Below are 23,003 nucleotides of genomic sequence, written 5' to 3' on the forward strand. Positions count from 1 at the left end.
TTGAATAAGACCAAATTCATATGTTTTGGACAAACCGTTCTCGCGCTAAAGTTCGGCAAAGTAGAAAATATACGTATAATTAATGACCCTCTCCACGTCCAATGGTTTGTTACCCACAGGCTTCCAAGTCTTGAAAAGGGCCACCTCAACCAGTGTAACCCTATCAAGGCTTACGAGCTTGATGCGCCTATCCTTGTTCGTCCCAGCCGTTCCTTAACTGCGGTTGCTGCACCTCTTCCTGGCACTCACCTGAACGACTCTGTGTTACCTACTGTGGCTGCCCCTCTTCCTTGTATCCTCCTGCATGACTACGTTGCCTAGCCGTATGCCTGGTCTAAGGTTCGACGCCAAAAATCAACAACAACAAGTTCATATTAAAACGCTGAAGAGTTTTTTGTTTGTTTGTTTGAACGCGCTAATCTTAAGAATTACTAGTTTGATTGAAATCATTATTTTTGTGTTGAATAGCTCATACATTGAGGAAGGCTATAGGATATATACAATCACTCTACGACTAATAGAGGCGAAGCAGTAAAGAAAAATGTTGCAAGCACGGAAAATAGTATTTAAACTATTTTCACGCGTACAAAGTTGATTTTGTGGCGTCGAACCTTGGACCAGGCATATAGCTAAGCAATGCAATCGTACAGGAGGGTACAAGGAAGAGAGGCAGCCACATTAGGTAACACAGAGTCGTTCAGGAGAGTGTCAGGAAGAGGTGCAGCAACCGCAGTTAAGGAACGGCTGGGACGAACAAGGATAGGCGAATCAAACTCGTGAGCCTTGTTAGGGTTACACTGATTAAGGCGACCCTTTACAAGGCTTGGAAGCCTGTGGGTAACCAGCCATTGGACGTGGAGAGGGTCATTAATTATACGTATATTTTCTACTTTGCCGAACTTTAGCGCGAGAACGGTTTGTCCAAAACATATGAATTTGGTCTTATTCAATGCAGGATTAAGTGCCCTTTAACCGTCATGAAGACCACTTTTCGCTAGGGTAAGTCCTTTACGCGGTATAACCGGAAAACCGAAAAAACGCCGCTTTCGGGGGCCCCCACCACTTAAACACAACTCCGTCGAAGTCGAAAACTTAGGAGAGTCTTAATGGGCAACCAATGAAGCCATTAAAGCAAAAAAATCTTTTGTAGGAATTATTTCCGATTTAATCAATTTTTGTGTTTAATTCTACTGGCCTACAAGGAAACATACCAAACAATATTGATGACCATGCACCCGTATGCCTTATTTTGTACAAGCAGATTTTTCATTGAAGTAGTTATTTATCTGGGGTACAAACAATAGTAAGTGTTTCAATATAATTTTAATTACACTTTAACAACACTATCATAGTATTTCTGTTCAAAAAAATAATCATAATACCCTCTTATTAGCTAGATCATAAAAAAAATGTCCCCCATAAGACAAATATCTGAATAGTTTCTGGGAGAGACTGTCCAGTACACGACACGGGAGTTAAGGTCTGCCCATTTCAAAATAATATATGTATTTCTTTGCACTTATTTTGTTTTTGATCAAAGTTTTTTTACACGTGAATTTATTAAACAAAAAGATTAAAAACCTTACGATATTAAAATTATCTGGAAGATTATGACCTACTTTAGCTCTACCTAATACAAAAATATGCAATATTCCCTGAAAAGTGACCTGAATGCAGATAAGTATACGTCAAATGAGAATGCAAACGCCTGACCGACAAATTAGATGTTTTCCATCTAACATGTAGCTGAAAATTAATAAATATCCATATACAATACATATATCTTAAGGATCCGGCTTACCCTTCAAAGATATTAGCTTTCCAGTTCATTTTAAGATCTGGCAACCCTAACAGAAGTGTTAACCTTTAACAAGGACAAACACAGACGGCCTAATGTTTGTACATTTCCAGCTCCCTATAAAACTGGATGCCAAAACCTATAGGCTGTGGAAATGGAGACTAAACCGTTTATCCCGCACTTCCATATTTGGTATTCAAATAATGCTAATATACATAAAAATGAATAGATATGAGAATATTCAAATTTTGTTAATGAACTTATTGTGTGTAGCTTCAACGCAGTACAGTCGCGGCGAAAAGTTCTGTGCCTTCGTAATGTGTCCCATTGTTATGAGCATTTTATACTTTGCAAAGTGAGTGGAGAGAAGAATAATGATGTTTTAAAGGATAAATAGGATACTTACCCTACTTATGCACAGTGGTTTTAAGAGAAAACTCAATTGTTAATATTGTTATCAATCCAGTTTTTGATCAACGATTAAAACCTGGTACTGAGTGTCTCGAAAATAGAATAATATTCGTTGTACAAAAATATGCTTAAACTTCTTACTAATAGAGTTGAGTTGGATCAATTTAACATTTCTATAAAAAAAGTTAAACATTTTAATAAGGACAAGCCATACTATGCCTACTATAGCCATGCCATACATTAAACATAGGTACTGTAAAGGCTGTTAAAATACATATCATCATATGTATACCTACTTATATATTTTTTTTTCATAAAGAGCAAAGGCATAAAATATCCTTACAAATGTCCCAAGTCACCTAATGTTCGTTAAATGTATTTTCCTGCCAGTAAACCGTCGGTTATATCATAACCAGTCGGTAATTGCCAGAGAACGGGCTAGCAAAGAGTTTAAGGACGACTGCCGGCCCTTGGACCACTATTTAAATGCATCCATGATTGGCTGTGGACAAGTACAGAAAATGGCAAACACTTTTCAATCGCTTTAGCATTTAAAATATCGGTTTTCAACTGTTTTGTTTGTTTTTTTTTTCGGCCAGATCTAAAATAGTTAAAATTCCAGATCCATAAAGATGATCTTACATTGTGTGACGTTCTAATGTAGATACTTTATTTACTTAATAGAGCGCAACAGAGCCTAATAAATGCACCACCAAAACTAACTCATTAGGAATATTAGTTTAATTTAATTTAATTCATTAAACCGATATGACCCTAAAAGATAAAAATAGATCAGCAAGTATCTATTTATGGGGTAAAAGCTCAAAACAATGAAACTTTTCCAATATTAAATGAGCTCGTTTCATCTTATTTCTCATTTATTGCTTATTACTTTCTATTTATAAAGGGCAATGTATTTTCTTTACCTTGGCATACATAACATTAAAATAAATTGATTTTATATTTACTTGAGATATGTTTCTTACATTAGAAAAGAATCAATTACACGCCACATTTATTAACCATAACATCGAACTGGCTTTTCCACTCGATGTTACTGGTAGATCTACTGGCTATAAACTAAGGCATAAGTTGTTTTCATCTGTATACTGGATCCGACGCCGGTGCACGCCACTCAGACCACTGGGATCGAAAAAATAAATAATTTAAAGTGAAGTGACTCATTGGTTAAACATGGAAATCAAAGTTTTCTTTTTAATTTTCGCGGCTACATTTGCTAGCAGCTTTGGTGAGTTTTTAAAAAGATTTTTTTAATTTTTTACGGAATAAATTACTGGCAGATTACAATATTTTTTGAAACCGATGATAAAAATTGGGATTTTGTTTCTCTTTTCACAGCGTTAATCCTATTTCATAAAAAGGTTCAGTCATCGAAAGAAACGTTCTGAAAATTACTCATTTTGAAAATAATAAGCCAACAATTAATTTCCCTTCCACAAATTCCCCTTAACAATTACTAAAAGACAGGTGATTTTCAGTACACATTGAACATTTTCTATTGAAATCTATAAAATAATCAAAATATTTTCAGATATTGATAAAAGTCAAGTTGTCAATATTTTGAACATTACTCGAGCAACTCGAATAAGTAAGTACCTACTTAAAGCTTATTTAGGTAGAAATGATGACGAATGACGATGCATTTCTGCTGATATTCATGCAGTCAATGGTTAATCAATATGTCATAAACTGCCTAGGTACTACACCTTCCCCAACGCACGATTAAAATTAAATAAATAACTTGAAAAAATCGAACTGCCTAAGGCGGGAATTGAACCCACGACCTTCCGCTTGCCGGGCGACTGCTCTTCCAACTGAGCTACTTAGACACTGGATGAACCCGTCGAAATTTTCAAGTTTAATACGCTGTTACAGCCAGCGTTTGTTTCATCAATGTTAAGTATACCTACCCTACATCTAACAGAAATATTGTTGCAAATATTTAACTGTCAGTTAATATTATTTTATAGGTTTTTACTCAATTCATTCAAAGATGCACACACATTAATTAATTATTTACTAAACAATTTAGTAACGTAAATTATTGTCATGAAAATGCTTTAGGCACAATATTAAAACTGAATTAGATATTTCTTCGTTACCTATTTTGACAAAAATCTATGAAAGCTTATAAATTAATGTCTTTCATCAATATTATGACAATGTTTTCTTTTGTTTGGCTAAAAAAAGCTTTCTCAGAAATAAAATAGCTACAAAGTGTGAGACAATAATAATATCTAAGGCAAACAAATAAGGTCGAATAGGTACCTACTTAACTTTGTTTTAGATTCTATGTCCCTTGTAAAAATAATGCTAGGGGATTGATACCACGTAAAAATACTCAATTATTGATGATATTGTCTCAAGGGATGTTCAATTTACTTAGAATATTTATTTATTTCATTATAAGGGTTTTTTGTGGGTAAGAACGTATTGATCAAGAACTGTTGTAGAGAACTTAGACCCCTTTATTCAAAGCATTAATTGTGTACCTATCTTCCTTGTTATGAGTAGGTCAAAAGATTAATTTAATGAGAGAGAGATTGATTTAATTTAATGTATTATTTTAATAGGTATAGAACCTACAAATTACGATGTGAGCAGAAACCGGCTGCTCGGAAACAGCCCTTCAATTGGTAAAAATCTTAATATCATTGTTAAAATTATAAAACAGAACCATTTCACGTTAAGGTGAAGGATCATAATCATCATCTAGAACACAGAATGCCTTCTTTCTTTCTATATTTACATAAATTCTTAATTTAATTTAACAAAAATGCTGATGTTGTATAATTGTCAATTTCCAGTATTTTATACTGAATGGTTTTTAATTTTAATAGGTGTTGTGTCGAAAAATTACGAGTTGAGCAGACGACTCGGCAACGGCAATTCGTATGGTATACCATCAAGTTTCTATGAGATTACTAATATAATAGTAATAATTCATATTGTCATTAAATAATAATCACACCATACATCGCACGCGATTTCATTGCCATTTGCCATCATCAACTTACTAAAACTTTAACTGCATCTTTAATTAGCACTATACTAACGGTTAAACCTACCTAAATTAAATGCACAGAAGGTAGTTAAGGGACTTTATAATAGATACGAGTAGGTACATATGAACAAACAACCGACTCACAATAATTTTCACTATTGATAACACTGTGGATTTAAATGTTAAGACCCGCATCAGTGAAACGTGCTGCTACATTTTATTTAGCGATGGTTAAACTTTAAAAATAATTGTCATCATTTCAATTTTCACATTTTAAAGTGAGAAGCAAAATACACTGCGTTGCATATTACGCGATTGTCAATTTAGAGATCAAGAAACGATGTAACTTCGAGATTAATAGAAACCCCTATTTTTCCTTTTGTAAATCAATCGGTTAATAGGAGAAACTTAGAAACCAATAAAATTACTCCACTCAATATTCTCGTTAGAGTCGTTAGTTATTTTCACATTAAATTATTTTTTTCTAGAATAGGTTAGTTGGACACAGCCAGCTGCGGTATGGTCATTATTGAAATCAGTTTTCTAATCCTGTTGGTATGAAATTGTACTTGTACTGAAAGCAATTAAGAGAAACGGATACGCTTGTAATTTTAATAGTACCTATCATCAATTTAATTAATGCTAGTTTCTATAATTTTAATAGAAAATTAAACAAGTATTTATTAAACACCAGTGGCGCATCTAAGCACTATTTCGATCAATCTTACGACAACTTACAGAAAATCTAAGCAAGTGTTCTTGTATTGGTTCTGATACTATCTTAGAATAGCTAGGACCGTAAGATTCCAACACATTAGGTAGAAATATCATGAAAAAACTAAAATACTGAATGCATAGGTATAAATACCTACTTCAACAATTTTGCCAAATGGATAGAACAGTAGTTTTTTTTTCTTTATTAGAAAAAAAAACATTTAAAAGTTTTATCTATGTATGAAAATTAATATTTCCGTAATAATTAGCGACACAAAGATAAACAAAAACAGGTAACCTCATACCTAATGCTTATCTTCATACAATATGAACTTACAAATGCGTCTTCTCACTAATTACTCGTCTTATTTAAAAGAAACAAGGAAAACTAACAAGGTCATGCGATTGTCTAACAGTGCCCAAAATTAACGCGTTCAAAGTGCCCAATTAACAAAATAATTAAGTATCTACCTACGTGGTTTATGGCCAAAATACTGCACTATGGGGCCGTCCATAAATTACGTCATCGATTTTTTCAGATTTTAGACCCCCCCCCCTACAATCATCCTATCGTCATTTCTTAATGACCCCCCCCCCCCCCCCCCCCCTAATTTAGAATGACGTAATATATGGACGGCCCCTATGTAAGGGACGTTAGTATGCGGTCGCCTATTCATTAAAGATATTATTTTAACAATGAATATTCTCGTATAAATAGGTCATAAACAATGATTTGAACTTACGAGTAAAGACGTCATACAAGTTCATTGAGCATATTAAACAAGGTTGCATCGGCTGCACTACAAAAAATGCGTAACGAGGTGTGACTAAATTATTTGATGAGGAAATCATCTGGCTGTACAATACTAATTAATGCTAATTTACATACAAAAATTGTATGAATTTTAATGTTACATGATAATAATAACAACGAAGATTTTAATCGATAAGCCTGCCTAAATATGAACTTAATAGTCTGTTTTCAGATTAAAGACACATTAAAGATTAAGTAAATTAGCCTGTTAATTAAATTTTCACTTACCCTGAACAGCCAGCACCCACGCTCCCGATCCAAATCACCATTTCACACTAAACTTTTAGCACTTTTCACTCCTTCACTGTACGAGTACCTTTACTTAATTATTTTCAATGTTTATTAATCAGTTTTTATAATATGACCACTAAAAATAAACAATTTTCGAAAAAAATACAAAATAAATAGCATCAACAAGCTTATCAAACAACTTGACAGTCCACACTGAGCTATGCATGTTCTATTTTCAAATTATCTCCATTGATCTCTGCGCCTGCGTCTTCTGAAATGTAACATTCTAAATTTGAAATGAGTTAAGAAGATTCTCAGGCTTTATTGCTCTATGGTAGAGGCACGGAATGATCCAAATGAATCTGCCTTGATTATCAAAATTAATAATAAATTATTGCAATATTTGCACCGCCTTACTTTCTCAGTCTCTCAGAGTTAAGTAGTTGCGTTTCTTCTCAGCACTTGCCATAATATGGCATGATATAAGCAGACATATAAAGTGCTACCTTTTTTATTATTTTTGACGTTCATAAATGCTAAAATCTTGGTTAAAATTGAATAAAATGTTTTTGATTTTTTTTACCTGTGGTTGACAGGTAGAGAATGCCACCCGGCATTAAGTCCGCCACTGTACAGTGTTTATGTGAAAAAAGCTCGAATAAATTATTCTCATTCATTGAATCAGGCCATGTCATGGTTTGGGTTCACGCCGTCACCTCACCGCCTAACCTCATCTCATGTCATCACTAACGCTTTCAACAGGTTTCGGAATAAGAGACTTCCTGGACTTTTTACTAGCGGGCAGCTACGGGCAGTACTACCCGAACGGACCAGGGGGGTATTACCCAGGCGGGAACTACCCAGGCGGGAACTACCAGGGGTATAACCCGGGTCTGGCGGGGCCGCCGGGCGCGCACCCTGGATGTCCGCTGTGCGATTCGTCGGTCTACAGCTACTGTTCATACAAGCAAGCCCATGATGCGTGCTGTTGTGACAATCCCTCGTGTGAGTATTTTTTTCTATTGCCACTTAACACAGGCATATTACTTACCTGTAATAATGTCTATTTGATACTATTATTACCTTTTAAAGCTTGAAGAATTAGTAAGTACCTAGTTAGCCCTTCAGTGGGACAGTTTCGAATACTTCTAAACCGAATGAATTTAGATTAAATCGTCGGTCCTTTCTCTTGAATTAAACCGACCAAGAACTGAACCTAGAGGACAATAAATTCACACTTTAATCATTAGGACCTCCCTAGTCCCATTAAGATAAATTAGTTAGTCGTCATCGTCGTTTTACTTAGCCAAATGACATCACTGTTGGACAAAGGCACAAAGGCCTCCCCCAAGGATTTCCACAAGGACCGGTCCTACGCCGCCCACCTGGGACTCACTTATTAATAAATAAATAAATAAATATTTAGCATGTTATTGAGCAGACAAATATTCACGCAATATTTTCAACAATCCATTCGTGTTATTTTCCAGACATGCCGTTCACATGCCGCAAGTCGAGCTGCGGGTTCCTGTACGCGAACTCCTGCCAGGAGTACAACCTGATCTCCAGCTGCTGCTGCGTCGACCTGTACAAGAACGGCGGGGTGCCTCCTGTGCAGCCACCGATTCCTGTTGTTGCCTAAACGACTCCCAACATCTAGTCGACATCAACCTATTACAAAATATCAAACACAATGAGGTCTATCGCTTTTAGCGCTTACCAGTTGGCGCCACTGTAGAGGTCCTGGTACTCCTGGTCTTCTTGTCACTTTACTTGCGTGAATCGGCAGGAGAAATATCACATTTGCACTCACCAGGATGGCGCTTTAGAATAAGGTCCTGTCACTCACCAGTGGTGCTAACTGATAAGTAGAATGATCCCGGCGGCACTGTATACAGGGTGTTAGTTAGGTAAATGGGTATTTGAGCCGACATTAGCCCATGTTAACATAGGCATATATGTATAAATGGAAGGTATGGTGAAGTCAGAAAATTGATATCTTCATTTTAATTATTTTAATTTTCATACAAATCGGATTTAATAAAATTTATTTTGTATGAAAATAAAAAAAAATAAAATGATGATATCTTTCTGACTTCACCATACCATTTATATGGCCATGTTAACATGGGCTAGTTAGTGTCGGCTCATATACCCATTTACCTAACACCCTGTAGTAAGGTCCTGTCTCCCGTCAGTGGTGCCAACTGCTGTATATTAAACCATAGGCTCATTGATTTACGAACTTGAACTTACTGAAGACAAAAGTCCAAATTCATCAAAGCAATTACTCATTTTTTGGTAGGTTGATGTTCTGCTTATTAGCGCAGAATCGAGACTCAAACATTTTGCTTCGAATCAGAGCATCACTGTCAGAAGTTCAGTCGTAAGTAGAATTCGAAAAATGCTCAATAAAGCTCAAAGTAAATGTAGTAAACATGCGAATAAGGAAGGACAGTCATGCATAGAAACATCTAGCTCTGCATCGACTGATATTAGTTTTTCGATTATTTTCATTCGTATTTTCTTCATTCATTTTCTCTCATTAATTATCATCGTCATCGTCATCATCATCATCAAAATTCGTTTTTAACATCATTATCATTATTTTCATAATCCATTTAATTTTTTGTCATCATCATCAACTCATTAATTTCATTATTCTATGCATGACTGTCTAAAATAAATCTTCATAGACTGTATTTTTGTAATAAGTAACGATAAATAGTTATAAGGGTTGAGATTGTAATGAGAAATTGATTAAGTTTTAATTGTAGAGTCTAGATTAGATCCAGAAATCTAGATAGACTTAAATATTGTGCTATTTGTTGCTACATCAATGAGACAACACTGGCTGTGACTGGCCAGACAGACACGAAACGAATTTATTTATTTTTTCAAGTTGGCAAACAAAAAGATTTTTTAATATAATTTGTTTTTTTTTTTTTTTTCAATATTTCACACATCCATTTGATCCATTTCAAGTGTGTATAACCGTAGTCTATTATTTCCGCAATTACTGAACAAAATGCAACATCATCATATTAAACAATTTAATATGACATACAACTTACTACTTATGTATTCCTAAGAACTCTATCATTAAATTGTAGGTACAATCGACTCTACGTTTTTGTTGTAAAATACCACCAATTACAATAAAAAAAATATTCAGTGTTTAGATTGATTTACTATCATCCTCTTCACGCATATTAGAGAGTATGTGATCCCTCATCCTTGTACAGAAGACAGTACATCAAGCTAAATACTGCGGTATCTTATTAATTGCTTTTTAGCAACAAAAATGTATGTGCTCTCCTGTACAGGCTGTAAAAGTCCTTAGAAGAGTATTAAGTGTGCTATAAGAGATTAGAATTATTTGCTCTATCGCTGTAAAGATATTTTTGATGTCGACTGTACATTTACACAAGTTAAAATAAAAATAAACCAATGTAATACCAACTGTTGAATATTTACAATCTATACTGCCTGATACTCATTAAACTTTACCTTGTCGAACATATTTACTGTGCGTTGTCACAAGCTTGCCGACGCAGAGTAATTTGCATTTTAACTTTAAGTCGGCTCTCGTATTCTGTCCTGTCTGAAGTACTTCTTAAGTGTATTTACGTTCTAATTTTATAAGTTATCAATATAATAAGAATTACAAGGAGTTGTGTTTATTTTTGACTCTTCCTACACCAGCCGAGCTAGGATGCGCGCCGTGATAAAATCATATCGATGATTTTAGACGACAAATGTATGGGCTTATCGCGTAAAATCGATAAAATGGGGTGATAAACGCTTATCGCGGCGCGCATACTACGCCTACTGGATAATTCTAGTTTTTTTTTATTAGTAACAGTAGAAATAAAACAACAGGGTCTGCTTAACTCGTTTATGCACCTCGAATACTTAACCATACTTACATACAATCATCATTCGCTACATTATAGAAAACTGGATCCGCCACAATGGCTCAACTAGCTTGTCATTGGCATTGGTGTCTACAAAGAGTGACCTAATCCTCAGACAGAGTATATTTTACTTTGCACTTTGACACAAACAATACTGGGAAGGGTTCATAGGTACACTAATATGCTAGTTTTGTTATTTAGTCTCCCGTTTAATTAAATTTTATTTGAAAAATATAATGTGACGATTACAAATTTTATATAAAATCTACTATTGGAATTCAATTTTCTTTACAAAAAATCAACACAATCATTATTTTGCCACTAATAACAAAACCAACATCTCTGTACCTACATTCAGTGAAACTAGAAAAATATTTAGAGTCAAGTCAATAGTTGACGACTCGACTAGTTTTAATTTAATTACAAAAGACCGTAGAACAAGTTTTAGTCTGAAAACTAGCGTTTCCCGGCTCGTACATACTTGTAATCGCCGGGGAGAATCCTTAGGCGGTTTAATACAAACATGAGAATCTTACTCATACATAAGATGCAGTTCGAAGTCACTTTTCGTTACAATATCCTTTGAACACTGTATAAGTATAAGGTATAATTCATTTACTAACATTATTTCTATGCTATCTGCCACTTGTCTTAACTGCTTAACTAATCTCAACAAACTGGAGTTCTTTGCTACAGTAAATCTAGCTATTTTTAGAAATCGTATGTTTGAAAAGTGAGTTCGAACACTTAATAATTAATTAAAATTAACACAGCGACCGTAATGATACAGTGACGTTACAAATTCGTTAACGAGAAGCCAGCCTTCAGTTCGAAGTTAGTTTTTAAACGACTCAAAAATGAGGTTTAAATTCTGATCCTACATATTAAAACATAAATGAAATAAGTAACATTTTGCATTAATTAGCAAAAACTGTAACATTCATTCTCATTTGTAACAGCAACTACACATGCAAACAAAATGATATGAGGTTTTACGAAACTGATCAACCACTCTTATCAGATGTGGTATATTTTGTGAATCCTGAAGGCACCTACGAAATGATTTGACATTCAAAATTACTTATATTGACATCGAATAAATTGGTTGCAATATCACGAAGACGATCTCGCCCATCCTTTGGGTGTTTAATGTAAAATTAAAATTGTATTCAATTAGACAACACCGTGTCAACCCAAGAACGAAGTTTTTGTTATCAATTTTATGGCGGCTTTTCACACTGTGTTTGGTTTAATCAAAAACTAACCTTATTATTACCGCTTAAAGATAGGCCCAAAGTTTTTGAAAATACACCACACAATATTTTCTCACCATAAAGCTTCGACATAGACAAAATTACAACACCGAAGACCACCAAAACGTTACAATCTCCACCAGGGAGTATCACAATAATGAATAATGAAGAAACAAAAAATTTCGAGTTGACACAGCATTGGATTACATTGAAGTTAACATTAATTTGCAGATCGTATGGGTCGTGAATGCTGTATTCTGTTCTTAGGCAATGTTTTTACACAATTTCTGAAGCTGTGCATAAGCAGGTTAATTCATTTACTACAAAAATAGTTTGTAAAATAAGTTTATAGGCGTTTTAAAATTACATAATTTTTACCCTCAAAAAATTTCAAATTGTTCAAGTAGTCTTAAAGAAATGTTAAAATTACTTTGGTAATCAATATCGATTATAGTTGCCCAAAAAAACCTACTATAGTCTGGTCCGTGAGCACGTAGAATTTTGTCCAATGACCCCAAGCTACCCATCCTTATCGCTCGAGTGTAATTATATTGCTGTCGCGACTGTGCGACTGGCACCCGCAGTGAGTGTGCGAGCGCGATAGCAACATAATTTCGCGCGAGCGATAAGGATGGGTAGCTTGGGGTCATTGGACAAACTTCTACGTGCTCGGAGACCAGGCTTTACATAATCTTGGTCCGAGTGTAAAAGCTACGGGAAACAAAAATGTGACTTCGAAACTTCAATTCACATTGCAGTAACTTACAGGTAAAATCAGAATACAGCGTTCACGGTTACTCCTGCGGTGGCCAGGGCGTGCCTCAGCGCATCCTGTAGTGGTTCTTCTCCTGGACCTGACACAGTTCGCCCTTGAAGTCGATCTCGACTTCGAAGTCCAGGTCGCGGTTGTTGCGAGCGTTCTGGCGCATCGAAAACGTGCCCATGATCTCTTCGCCCTTCTTGACCTGGAGATGGGATATAATAATTCATTCTGAGTGAATAGGCACTAAGCCGTGTGGTGACGTCAGAGTAGAATACATTTGTCACCAACCCCTACTCTTCCCGCGGGTGTCGTAAGAGGCGACTTAGGGACTACACATCAAACAGAGAACGGGCAGCAGCGCTCTCTGAAAAACATCAATATTTTAAACAGGGTTCGAGGATATATATCAAGGGATATATATCAAGATATATATCGGATATATATCCGATATATATCAAGCCGGTTTTGATGATATATATCAACTTTTAAAATTTGTTACTGTATTTGTACTTTTTGACATAAGATTTTTATTTTTTTAGTTGATTTTGCCGTATTTCAAAGATATTTTATGTTTTTGCTTTATTTGTCTGATTTTAAGTTTTAAAAACATTAAAAACATGTTTATGTAACACTTATGCAATAGTATTCATGAATAATACAATAAAATAATACTATGGCTTTCATACAAAATTGATATATATCAAAGTTGATATATATCGGATATATATCATAAATATCCGATATTTTGATATTTATAATAAATATCGGATATTTTCGAACCCTGATTTTAAACTGCGATCTCCAACCCGCCTGCCAAGCGTGGAGATTATGGCAAAACCGTCCACTATAGTGGAGGAGGCTCATAGTCCAGCAGTGGACTGTAAAGGGCTGTTGATGATGATGATGAGGCACTTACAGGGCAGATGTAGCAGATGTAGATGTACCATCCGAGACTTCATCTCACTTAGACGATTATCACACTGCTCCGTGCTCCGCCGCGATCCGCGTGATTACATATAAAAAATCCCGCGCGCAGACGCGTTGTCAGTGTGTTGGGCCGCGCGTGTTTTCTATAGTGTGTGCAGTATGATAATCGCCTTAACATCAGGTGCGATTTCGGTCAAATACCTGCCTTGTTATGCATAAAGAAGAGTACCTCTGTGTAGGATATCTAGCTGACTATAGGCTGTTTGCAGTTTGATGAGCTTTGGCAAGTCTGGACAGCGTCGGACTGGCCATACAGTCGGGGTGGCATTTGCCAGCCGGGCCCCAGCCTGCGCGGGCCCCCCACGGGCCTGGGTTGCGGGGCATGCGGCAACCGTAGCACAGGGGGCCCGCGCAGCGTGGCCCCTGTGCTACGGTTGCCCGCGTGCATGTCTCGGAAACTATGCGTCGTACAAAAAAATTGTACAGTCATAATTTGTAGAAAATTGCTTTGCCTACAAATATGTTAATATAATTTTTTGCCTTAAATTAAAGATTGAAGAAGTTATAAGCAAAAAAAAATCCTTTTTGCTTATGAAGTTTCTCTAATTTAATTGAGGACAAAAAGTTATGTAAACACAGGGCCTTCTTTAACCTACTAGGGGCCCTGGGCACTTACGGATCAAGGGGGCCCTTGTCATCTAGAAGAAGGTATTTTGAGACGGACAGACGGGGGCCCCTTCCGTCGCGGGGCCCTGAGCACGTGCCTAAAGTGCCCAGTGGGAAAGAGGGCTTTGACCATTTATGTTTCTTTCATGATGCCCTGGCCTTCATTGGTTGGATTTTTGGCATTCAAGCAGTAGATACTCACATAGAATCCTGAACTATAGAACAAAGCTACAATACCGAACGGTAGGATATATATCAAGGGATATATATCAAGATATATATCGGATATATATCCGATATATATCAAGCCGGTTTTGATGATATATATCAACTTTTAAAATTTGTTACTGTATTTGTACTTTTTGACATAAGATTTTTATTTTTTTAGTTGATTTTGCCGTATTTCAAAGATATTTTATGTTTTTGCTTTATTTGTCTGATTTTAAGTTTTAAAAACATTAAAAACATGTTTATGTAACACTTATGCAATAGTATTCATGAATAATACAATAAAATAATACTATGGCTTTCATACAAAATTGATATATATCAAAGTTGATATATATCGGATATATATCATAAATATCCGATATTTTGATATTTATAATAAATATCGGATATTTTCGAACCCTGATTTTAAACTGCGATCTCCAACCCGCCTGCCAAGCGTGGAGATTATGGCAAAACCGTCCACTATAGTGGAGGAGGCTCATAGTCCAGCAGTGGACTGTAAAGGGCTGTTGATGATGATGATGAGGCACTTACAGGGCAGATGTAGCAGATGTAGATGTACCATCCGAGACTTCATCTCACTTAGACGATTATCACACTGCTCCGTGCTCCGCCGCGATCCGCGTGATTACATATAAAAAATCCCGCGCGCAGACGCGTTGTCAGTGTGTTGGGCCGCGCGTGTTTTCTATAGTGTGTGCAGTATGATAATCGCCTTAACATCAGGTGCGATTTCGGTCAAATACCTGCCTTGTTATGCATAAAGAAGAGTACCTCTGTGTAGGATATCTAGCTGACTATAGGCTGTTTGCAGTTTGATGAGCTTTGGCAAGTCTGGACAGCGTCGGACTGGCCATACAGTCGGGGTGGCATTTGCCAGCCGGGCCCCAGCCTGCGCGGGCCCCCCACGGGCCTGGGTTGCGGGGCATGCGGCAACCGTAGCACAGGGGGCCCGCGCAGCGTGGCCCCTGTGCTACGGTTGCCCGCGTGCATGTCTCGGAAACTATGCGTCGTACAAAAAAATTGTACAGTCATAATTTGTAGAAAATTGCTTTGCCTACAAATATGTTAATATAATTTTTTGCCTTAAATTAAAGATTGAAGAAGTTATAAGCAAAAAAAAATCCTTTTTGCTTATGAAGTTTCTCTAATTTAATTGAGGACAAAAAGTTATGTAAACACAGGGCCTTCTTTAACCTACTAGGGGCCCTGGGCACTTACGGATCAAGGGGGCCCTTGTCATCTAGAAGAAGGTATTTTGAGACGGACAGACGGGGGCCCCTTCCGTCGCGGGGCCCTGAGCACGTGCCTAAAGTGCCCAGTGGGAAAGAGGGCTTTGACCATTTATGTTTCTTTCATGATGCCCTGGCCTTCATTGGTTGGATTTTTGGCATTCAAGCAGTAGATACTCACATAGAATCCTGAACTATAGAACAAAGCTACAATACCGAACGGTGAAGATGTCAGACTGGCCGACTCGGGATCCAAGGAACACTGGTTTGAACCCCGCCGCCGCTGGACTATTGTGGGGAAACCATGTGATAGGGATAGAGACATGCGATTTTTGGTTTTACAAAGGTAATACGATAGAGAATAATGCAAAGTAATAAAAACCACCTGTTATAGGGGCTTTTTTTGGAGAAATTTATCAAATAACCAAAAATACACGAATTTAAAAGCAGATTTTTTTCAAAAAGTATCATTTTTTATTATTTGTTGGCATTTTCTGAGTATTTTATGTATTTTTTTAGTATCGTCTGTTATTTAGCATTATTACTGTTTTTACAGGATAAACCTCTTAGTTTAAAAGTTATTACGTTTTCTTTACAATAAGTAATTGGAAGAAAAAAATGCTTAAATTTTTTAAAAAAAATCTCAAAAAATTTTGACCTGTTTTTTGTCGATAAAAATAGATCTAGTTTCACCTAATTTCATATGTGCACTTTATCGTAACTCACACTGTATTAAATACAGAATCGGATCTAATCAAGGATTACGAAAACAGCAGCTTTTACGATCGAGTCATTAACAGCTTAGCTGAAAGTTCTCCTGTTTTAAAAAAAATGTTGATTGGCTAGCTTTATATTATTATTTGTTATTAGTAAATACCTACTTATTATTTTACTTTATTTTAGTATTGTAATAAAATTTTTAAAGTTTGTTTATCTCAATTTGTGTATCTCAGTATTTTTCGATAGTATCCCATCACCATGATCTAGTCTCGGGCCTCGGGATTGCTATCAGCCACCCGGGCCCTTCCGGCCCAGTCCGACCCTGAGTCTGGAGTTAATTGGAATTTCGGAGAATGATAAAGGTGCAGATTATTTTTTGTGTCAAAAAATAATTGGATGGATGAAATAGGGAATTGTTGCAATAAACGATATAAGCATAATCCCGATTGAATTACGTCACTTCTACAGTTAGCGGCCAAACAAACTCAAACAGTGGCATTTGATTAGATGATGAAATACCCAGGTCTGGTCCCCACCGCTGCAACTCCTATGTAGCCAGGATTTAGAGCTAGACTGTCAAGTTTTTCCTGAGGGAAAGTGAAATTTTCCTTGGACCCGCACGACCGCAACGAAAAGAATCATAAGACTAACTTTGGGGCAGAAAAGTTTTCGAGTGGCGACCACGGGTTGGAAGACGTAGCGTGGGCAGGCCTTTTATTAGATGGACCAACGATCTGGTGAAGGTCGCGGGAAGAGCCTGGATGCGGGCAGCGCAGGGCCTTTGTGGAAAACCTTGGAGGCCTTTGTCCAGCAGTGGACGTCATTTGGCTGAAACGTACGAAGATCAACTTACCGTCATGTACTCGTCGAAGTAGAACACGGTCTGCTTCCAGTGCGTATAGGGCGCTTCGGGCGCGGTGCTAAAGCCGAGCCGCTTGTGCGACTTCGTGAACTCCACGTTGAAGAACGTCACCAGCGCTTGGATGAAGTCGTTGCGCCGCACCTGCCAAAAGTAACCTTATTTAGCTGGTTACAGAGTCGATTGTGGCATGCACTGTCGTTCGGGAGACACTCTTGAGGAGCTCGCATATGTACAGTCGCGGAATGAAAAGGTTCGTCACCTTAGTGTCGGTTTTCGCTTGCACCAAAGAGTCAAACCTACCAACATAACAGTGCAAGAAACAGTGCTGCTAACATTTAAATAAATATGACGTTTGCTGACGAATAAGGTTTTGCTTGTTTATTTTTCTATCCCATCAGTGCAATGCAATGATGACATTGACCAATTGACAATAGTTTTTTTTATTTAACCCATTTAGACCGATAATTATTTTTGTAAATAAAATTTGATTTTTCAGCAAAAACTTTCAAAGGGAAGCATAAAAATCATGAAAAAAATATTTAAAAAAATAATCCATAAATAGGGGGCCGTGGGGAGCCCGTACCATATAGGGTACAGTAGGTCTATTAGCATGCAAAACATATTCGTTGTTCAAACAAGTTTTTATTAATTTTTGTATGATAAAAATTAAAAATAAAATCATATTATCACCAGTATCATACTTGGAATGTCTTGTAAGACGTTTTCTGTGATACTAACCACGTTTGATTCTTATTTCCTACCATCTCCGAAGTTAGTGAGGATAGCTGAAGAAGACCTGGCTTCTTCTGACTTGTTACGTTTAGTGGTATTTATAATCGCATTTAGCAACGCGACGATGGAAATTCAGCAAATCCATCGAAGAAAACTCTGAGGGTAATTATTTACATTGACACTATCTTTATCGCCTGAATCTTCGTCATCATTATCGTTCGTGATCATTATTAGCGGTCATCTGATAAGACAGCAGTAGAAAAATACCAAGATTGCTTTATGTTTGCTGAAATTGTCAAATTTTTCATGATTTGTGGCAATATAGTGAAGCATCAATAGCCTAAAACAAATAAAAATAATAAAAATAAATTATATTTTCTGGCATAATTTGCTCATGCATAGACCTACTGTACCTTATACGGTACACCTATTTTAGACTGGAATAAACCGTATAAAAATAATCTCAATAATATTTTATTAGTAGTCATGATATCTATTGTACCCTATTTTTGAAATAAAATTGATAAATAACATGATTTACCATAAATAATAAGAAATATACCTTCGTGAATACATTGTGAATATTTTTTTTATTTTTTGTCGAGGGATTTTATAAATATTTTCGAAACCACTTGTTAAAACATATTTTTACATATTTTTATGTAAAATAATCATTTTAAGCTTACTGTCACCATCATTTTTAGAAATTAACGACAGTTTGGTACTTCAAAATATTTTCAAAAAGATACTGTACCACATAGGGTACGGTAGGTCTAAATGGGTTAATGGCAGGTTGAACCAACAAGAAGGTTTTAGTTTATCAATCATAATAATCTTCTTGACAAGATAAATCGTCAAACAACTTTGATCTGAATAATTTTGAACTTTACTGACTAACAGTTAAAGATTATTTTCTCTAATTTGAGATTATTCTGTAACATAGTTTCAAAAGGTAATATGTGCTCGCGATTCGTTGAAGGAATCAATTTGAAAACTGACGAACCTTTTCATTCCGCGACTGTACTTAGCGAAGGCTGTTCAATCAACGAAGGGCTCTCGCCTTATAACGCGAGAGAAAACACGACGATTTCTCTTTTTACAGTTAGTAGTGGCTCATTAGAACTGGAAAACTTTCGAGATAAAAAAAAAAACTTTAATCTCAAAAGGTTGCCGAATATCAACCCTATTACTAAGCTAGTAGTACTCGCTTTTAATAATCGTGAAGTCGAAACGCTATAAAAACGCGCGATTTTACGAAAACATCTCAGCAACCTTGTAGCATTTATAGGGTACTAGCTTTCCGCCCGCGGCTTCGCCCGCGTGGAATTTTGTCTGTCACAGAAAAACTTTATCGCGCGCGTCCCTGTTTCAAAAACCGGGATAAAAACTATCCTATGTTCTTTCCCGGGACTCAAACTATCTCTATGCCAAATTTCATCAAAATCGGTTGCGAGGTTTAAGCGGGAAAGCGTAACAGACAGACAGACAGACAGACAGACAGACAGACAGACAGAGTTACTTTCGCATTTATAATATTAGTTGGGATAGTTGGGATTGCGAAATAAGGATCGTTGTTAGCAATCTTTAGTATAAAAAAAGATTGAATACTTTTTACACAACAACTCATGGTAATCTGTATTTTGCAATGAAAACGCGCGAAACTCTTATCACAATGGTTTGGATTTTACGCGGTTTTTTTTCCTGAAACGCGCGTAACAAGCAACAACAACAACCTGAAAACTGATTGCTTACCTGCAAATGGAACTTCGATTCGAAGTTAAGATCTTCCTTCTTAACAGTATACAGGTCTATCTCTTTTAATAAACACGAATTTGTTACTACCTGAAAAGATAAAACATGAACTGTGAGAAAATAACTCAAGCATCAAATAAAAGTAGTAAACTTATTATTATTTTAAGTATTTTAACCAACAACAACTATCTTATCTTCTGAAACAAATTGTATACTAAATTATATCTCCATTAATATCCTATTAAAATGAGTAGTTTAATCAGAATAATGCACTGACTTGTTTAGCATCCACAACGTCCACAAGAGGCTCGGAGATGGCAACTTTCCTAATAGACGACATGTCGAAACCATACACATCATCCCACCAGTTGATCTTTTCATCCTTGTACTGGCGGTCCTCAATGCCGCATATGAACAACGTACATCTGAAAACAAAAACATTAAATTTGTGAATTCTAGGAAACTACGCTAAATAGTATTGCATGATGTCAATTGAAGAACTTGTGATTTCTTGTGGTGATAATTTGGTTGAAGCTGTAAGTACTCAAATGAATTAATACCTTCAAGGGCAGTATAAAATATAAATAGCTCTGATATTTACGTTTACACTCACTACTTGTTTACATGTTATGTTTGTAGAATTGTTAAACTTTGTTGTTTCCTACTATGAAATCACGCAAATGTAATAGTTTGTTTGTTATTAACATGCAGCTGTGGTTCTCGAATGGCCTCCACTAAGTGGACCGACGATCTGGTGATCAAGGTCGCGGGAAGTACCTGGATGCAGGCAGTGCAGGATCGGTTGCTATGGAAATGTTTGGGGCAGGCCTTTGTCCAGCACAGTACGTCATTTGGCTGAAACGAACAAACGTTACTCACCTGTCAGGGAAAAGCATGCCATCAGGCTTCAGCCACTTATCCCGCGCGTAGAGGACGGTGTCCAGCATGCTTTCGTAAAACAGGCAGTAGCCCATCCACTCAGAGATGATGATGTCCACACCCTCGACAGGCAACTCCACTTCTTCCACCTATGAGGTAAAAGACCATAGATTAGATATTGATAAAGAGATAAAAATCTTTTTGAAGGGACCATCTGTTCATTACAGAACTACACTTCTTCTTTTTTGGGTTAAAAATGTGGAAATATCTGTGATCTAGGGTGATTCAACCTTTGAGGAAAAAGACCATAAAGATATTAGAGGGATGAAATCTTTTTGAGAGACCATCTGCACAATACAGAACTACACATCTTTTTCTTCTTTGGGTTAAAAATGTGAAAATATCATGTGGCCAAAGGCTAAATCTTTGCTATTATGTAAAATGTACTTAATTTACTCTGAAAAATCATCTGTTTGTTGATACAAAATTAACAGACTATTACATTTAGAGTAAAGAAGAAAATCAGGCACAACAACAATTACTATAGTGTAAATAATAAAAGAATGAGTAAACAAACATTTAAATAAATTCTTACCTTTCCCTTGATAATTTCAATAACATCATCGAGCCGGTTAGCCTCAACAATCTTTCTTGCGTAATCAACTATGTTGGAGCACTCAATGGCAATCACTTTGGCAGCCCCAGCCTTGGCCGCAAACATGGAGAGGATACCCGTGCCACAGCCTATGTCTAGAACCGTCTAGAAGCAAATAATAATCATAAACATATTATTGAAATAAAAACTAAAACATCTTTGTAAGATGTGAAAATGATGCTGAATTCTTAAGTCAACTTATATTTTATAGCATCACAACAACAATGGAGACCCAAGCTTATAATATTGACACAACACTAGATCATTGATCAGTTTTTCCCATGACTAGGGAGAAACTATAGGTAAAACTTACTTTGCCCTTGAAAAGATGCTTATTGTGGTACATAGCATTCCTATAAGTGAGGGTGCGGACTTCGTCTTTTAGCATTTCCTCGTGGATGCCGAAGTGGGCGTACGAGTCGAAATAATAGTCCCTGGACGTCATCTCCTCGGCTGTGACGTTTTTGTCAGGCCCTAAAACCAATGGCCACGAAATTAACACCAAAAAACGACGCTAAAAGAAACACGTTTTCAGCACAAAGTAACGCCCGGCATTGTAAGCGCTTTGTTCAAAAACTCACCATTTTCAACCACTGGCGTCGTTGCAGCTGATGTCCCTTCTTGTGCGACATCCATGCTTTCCATTTCAAATCAATATGAACCAAAAATAGTATAAAAATATAATTAATGCTATATAACCTGAAACTTTGTAACGCGAATCGATCTGTCAAACGAATTAAAACTAACGATTTTAATTCTAATCAAACAATTGGACTTACTTTGCACTATTATTACACTTAATATGAATTTAAAATGATAAATATATCACAATTTAATTGGTTTTACGCGTTTTCCACAAAACGCCGAAAAATGCTTGAAACAAGCTTTTCCGCAAAAATTGAAAGACAAAAACGAGGTTGCCAGACGGGAAAAAAATAAAATAACGTAAAAAAACTGTTGTTGCATTGCATAAATGCACTACATTCAGTATGTAAGTTTTTAAACTACACGAATTTATTTCCGTTCTTTGTAATAATAGTTAAATAAATCAATTACCTATTATTGGATAAAATTATAAATTAAAATATACTAAACACAATTTAAATTTTTAAGCAGGCAACTCACATATTAGTGTTGTTTAAAGAAGATAAATCAAGAAATACAATACTCGACAAATGAGTTTCAATCGATACAAAAAGCAATAATGTAAATTTAATCATGCTATTAAATTAAGTACTGTTTTTGTTCATTTAAAGGACTTAAAATTATTTAAACATTATCACCCAGCAATCCCAGCATATTCTATCAATATAATTAATCTTATTGAGAAACAACATGAGGACAGATTTTACCATTATTTCAAACATGTTTTACAGTTACAGTACTTACAGTTAATAAACTTTTGGACTTTTACAAACTTT

The 23,003-nt window shown here is 36.1% G+C and overlaps 2 protein-coding genes across 5 annotated transcripts; one reads left to right on the forward strand and one right to left on the reverse strand.

Annotated features, from left to right (window-relative positions):
• Window positions 1–3,314: 3,314 nt before the first annotated feature.
• Window positions 3,315–8,924, forward strand: LOC114364899 (uncharacterized). Of its 3 annotated transcripts, XM_028321256.1 has the most exons (6): window positions 3,315–3,458; window positions 3,762–3,818; window positions 4,804–4,866; window positions 5,071–5,127; window positions 7,792–7,998; window positions 8,484–8,924. In XM_028321256.1, the coding sequence occupies exons 1-6, from the start codon at window positions 3,404–3,406 to the stop codon at window positions 8,633–8,635; spliced, it is 591 nt and encodes a 196-aa protein (XP_028177057.1). In that variant the 5' UTR covers window positions 3,315–3,403; the 3' UTR covers window positions 8,636–8,924. The 3 variants fall into 3 exon arrangements, with proteins under 3 accessions (XP_028177057.1, XP_028177058.1, XP_028177060.1); XM_028321257.1 differs by lacking the exon at window positions 3,762–3,818; XM_028321259.1 differs by lacking the exons at window positions 3,762–3,818; window positions 4,804–4,866; window positions 5,071–5,127 and having other exon boundaries at window positions 7,756–7,998.
• Window positions 8,925–10,877: 1,953 nt separating this feature from the next.
• Window positions 10,878–22,501, reverse strand: Art1 (arginine methyltransferase 1). 2 transcript variants are annotated; one of them, XM_028321245.1, is made up of 9 exons: window positions 22,362–22,501; window positions 22,164–22,219; window positions 21,896–22,056; window positions 21,523–21,687; window positions 20,928–21,076; window positions 20,326–20,473; window positions 20,049–20,138; window positions 17,556–17,705; window positions 10,878–13,128 (listed from the first exon to the last, which is right to left on the reverse strand). In XM_028321245.1, the coding sequence occupies exons 2-9, from the start codon at window positions 22,216–22,218 to the stop codon at window positions 12,985–12,987; spliced, it is 1,062 nt and encodes a 353-aa protein (XP_028177046.1). In that variant the 5' UTR covers window position 22,219; window positions 22,362–22,501; the 3' UTR covers window positions 10,878–12,984. The 2 variants fall into 2 exon arrangements, with proteins under 2 accessions (XP_028177046.1, XP_028177045.1); XM_028321244.1 differs by having other exon boundaries at window positions 22,164–22,501.
• Window positions 22,502–23,003: the final 502 nt, after the last annotated feature.

The sequence above is a fragment of the Ostrinia furnacalis genome, unplaced genomic scaffold (assembly GCF_004193835.3).
Source record: "Ostrinia furnacalis isolate ACB-3 unplaced genomic scaffold, ASM419383v2 OfSCF7487, whole genome shotgun sequence".
In the NCBI taxonomy this organism is placed as follows: Eukaryota; Metazoa; Arthropoda; class Insecta; order Lepidoptera; family Crambidae; genus Ostrinia; species Ostrinia furnacalis.

Coding starts and splice junctions, on each gene's coding strand:
- LOC114364899 (XM_028321256.1), top strand. CDS start 3,404: ATGGAAATCAAAGTTTTCTTTTTAATTTTCGCGGCTACATTTGCTAGC. Junction 3,819..4,803: donor TACTCGAGCAACTCGAATAA/GTAAGTACCTAC, acceptor TTATTTTAATAG/GTATAGAACCTACAAATTAC. Junction 7,999..8,483: donor CTGTTGTGACAATCCCTCGT/GTGAGTATTTTT, acceptor GTTATTTTCCAG/ACATGCCGTTCACATGCCGC.
- Art1 (XM_028321244.1), bottom strand. CDS start 22,227: ATGGAAAGCATGGATGTCGCACAAGAAGGGACATCAGCTGCAACGACG. Junction 22,057..22,163: donor GACGCCAGTGGTTGAAAATG/GTGAGTTTTTGA, acceptor CATTGGTTTTAG/GGCCTGACAAAAACGTCACA. Junction 21,688..21,895: donor AGCATCTTTTCAAGGGCAAA/GTAAGTTTTACC, acceptor ATTTGCTTCTAG/ACGGTTCTAGACATAGGCTG.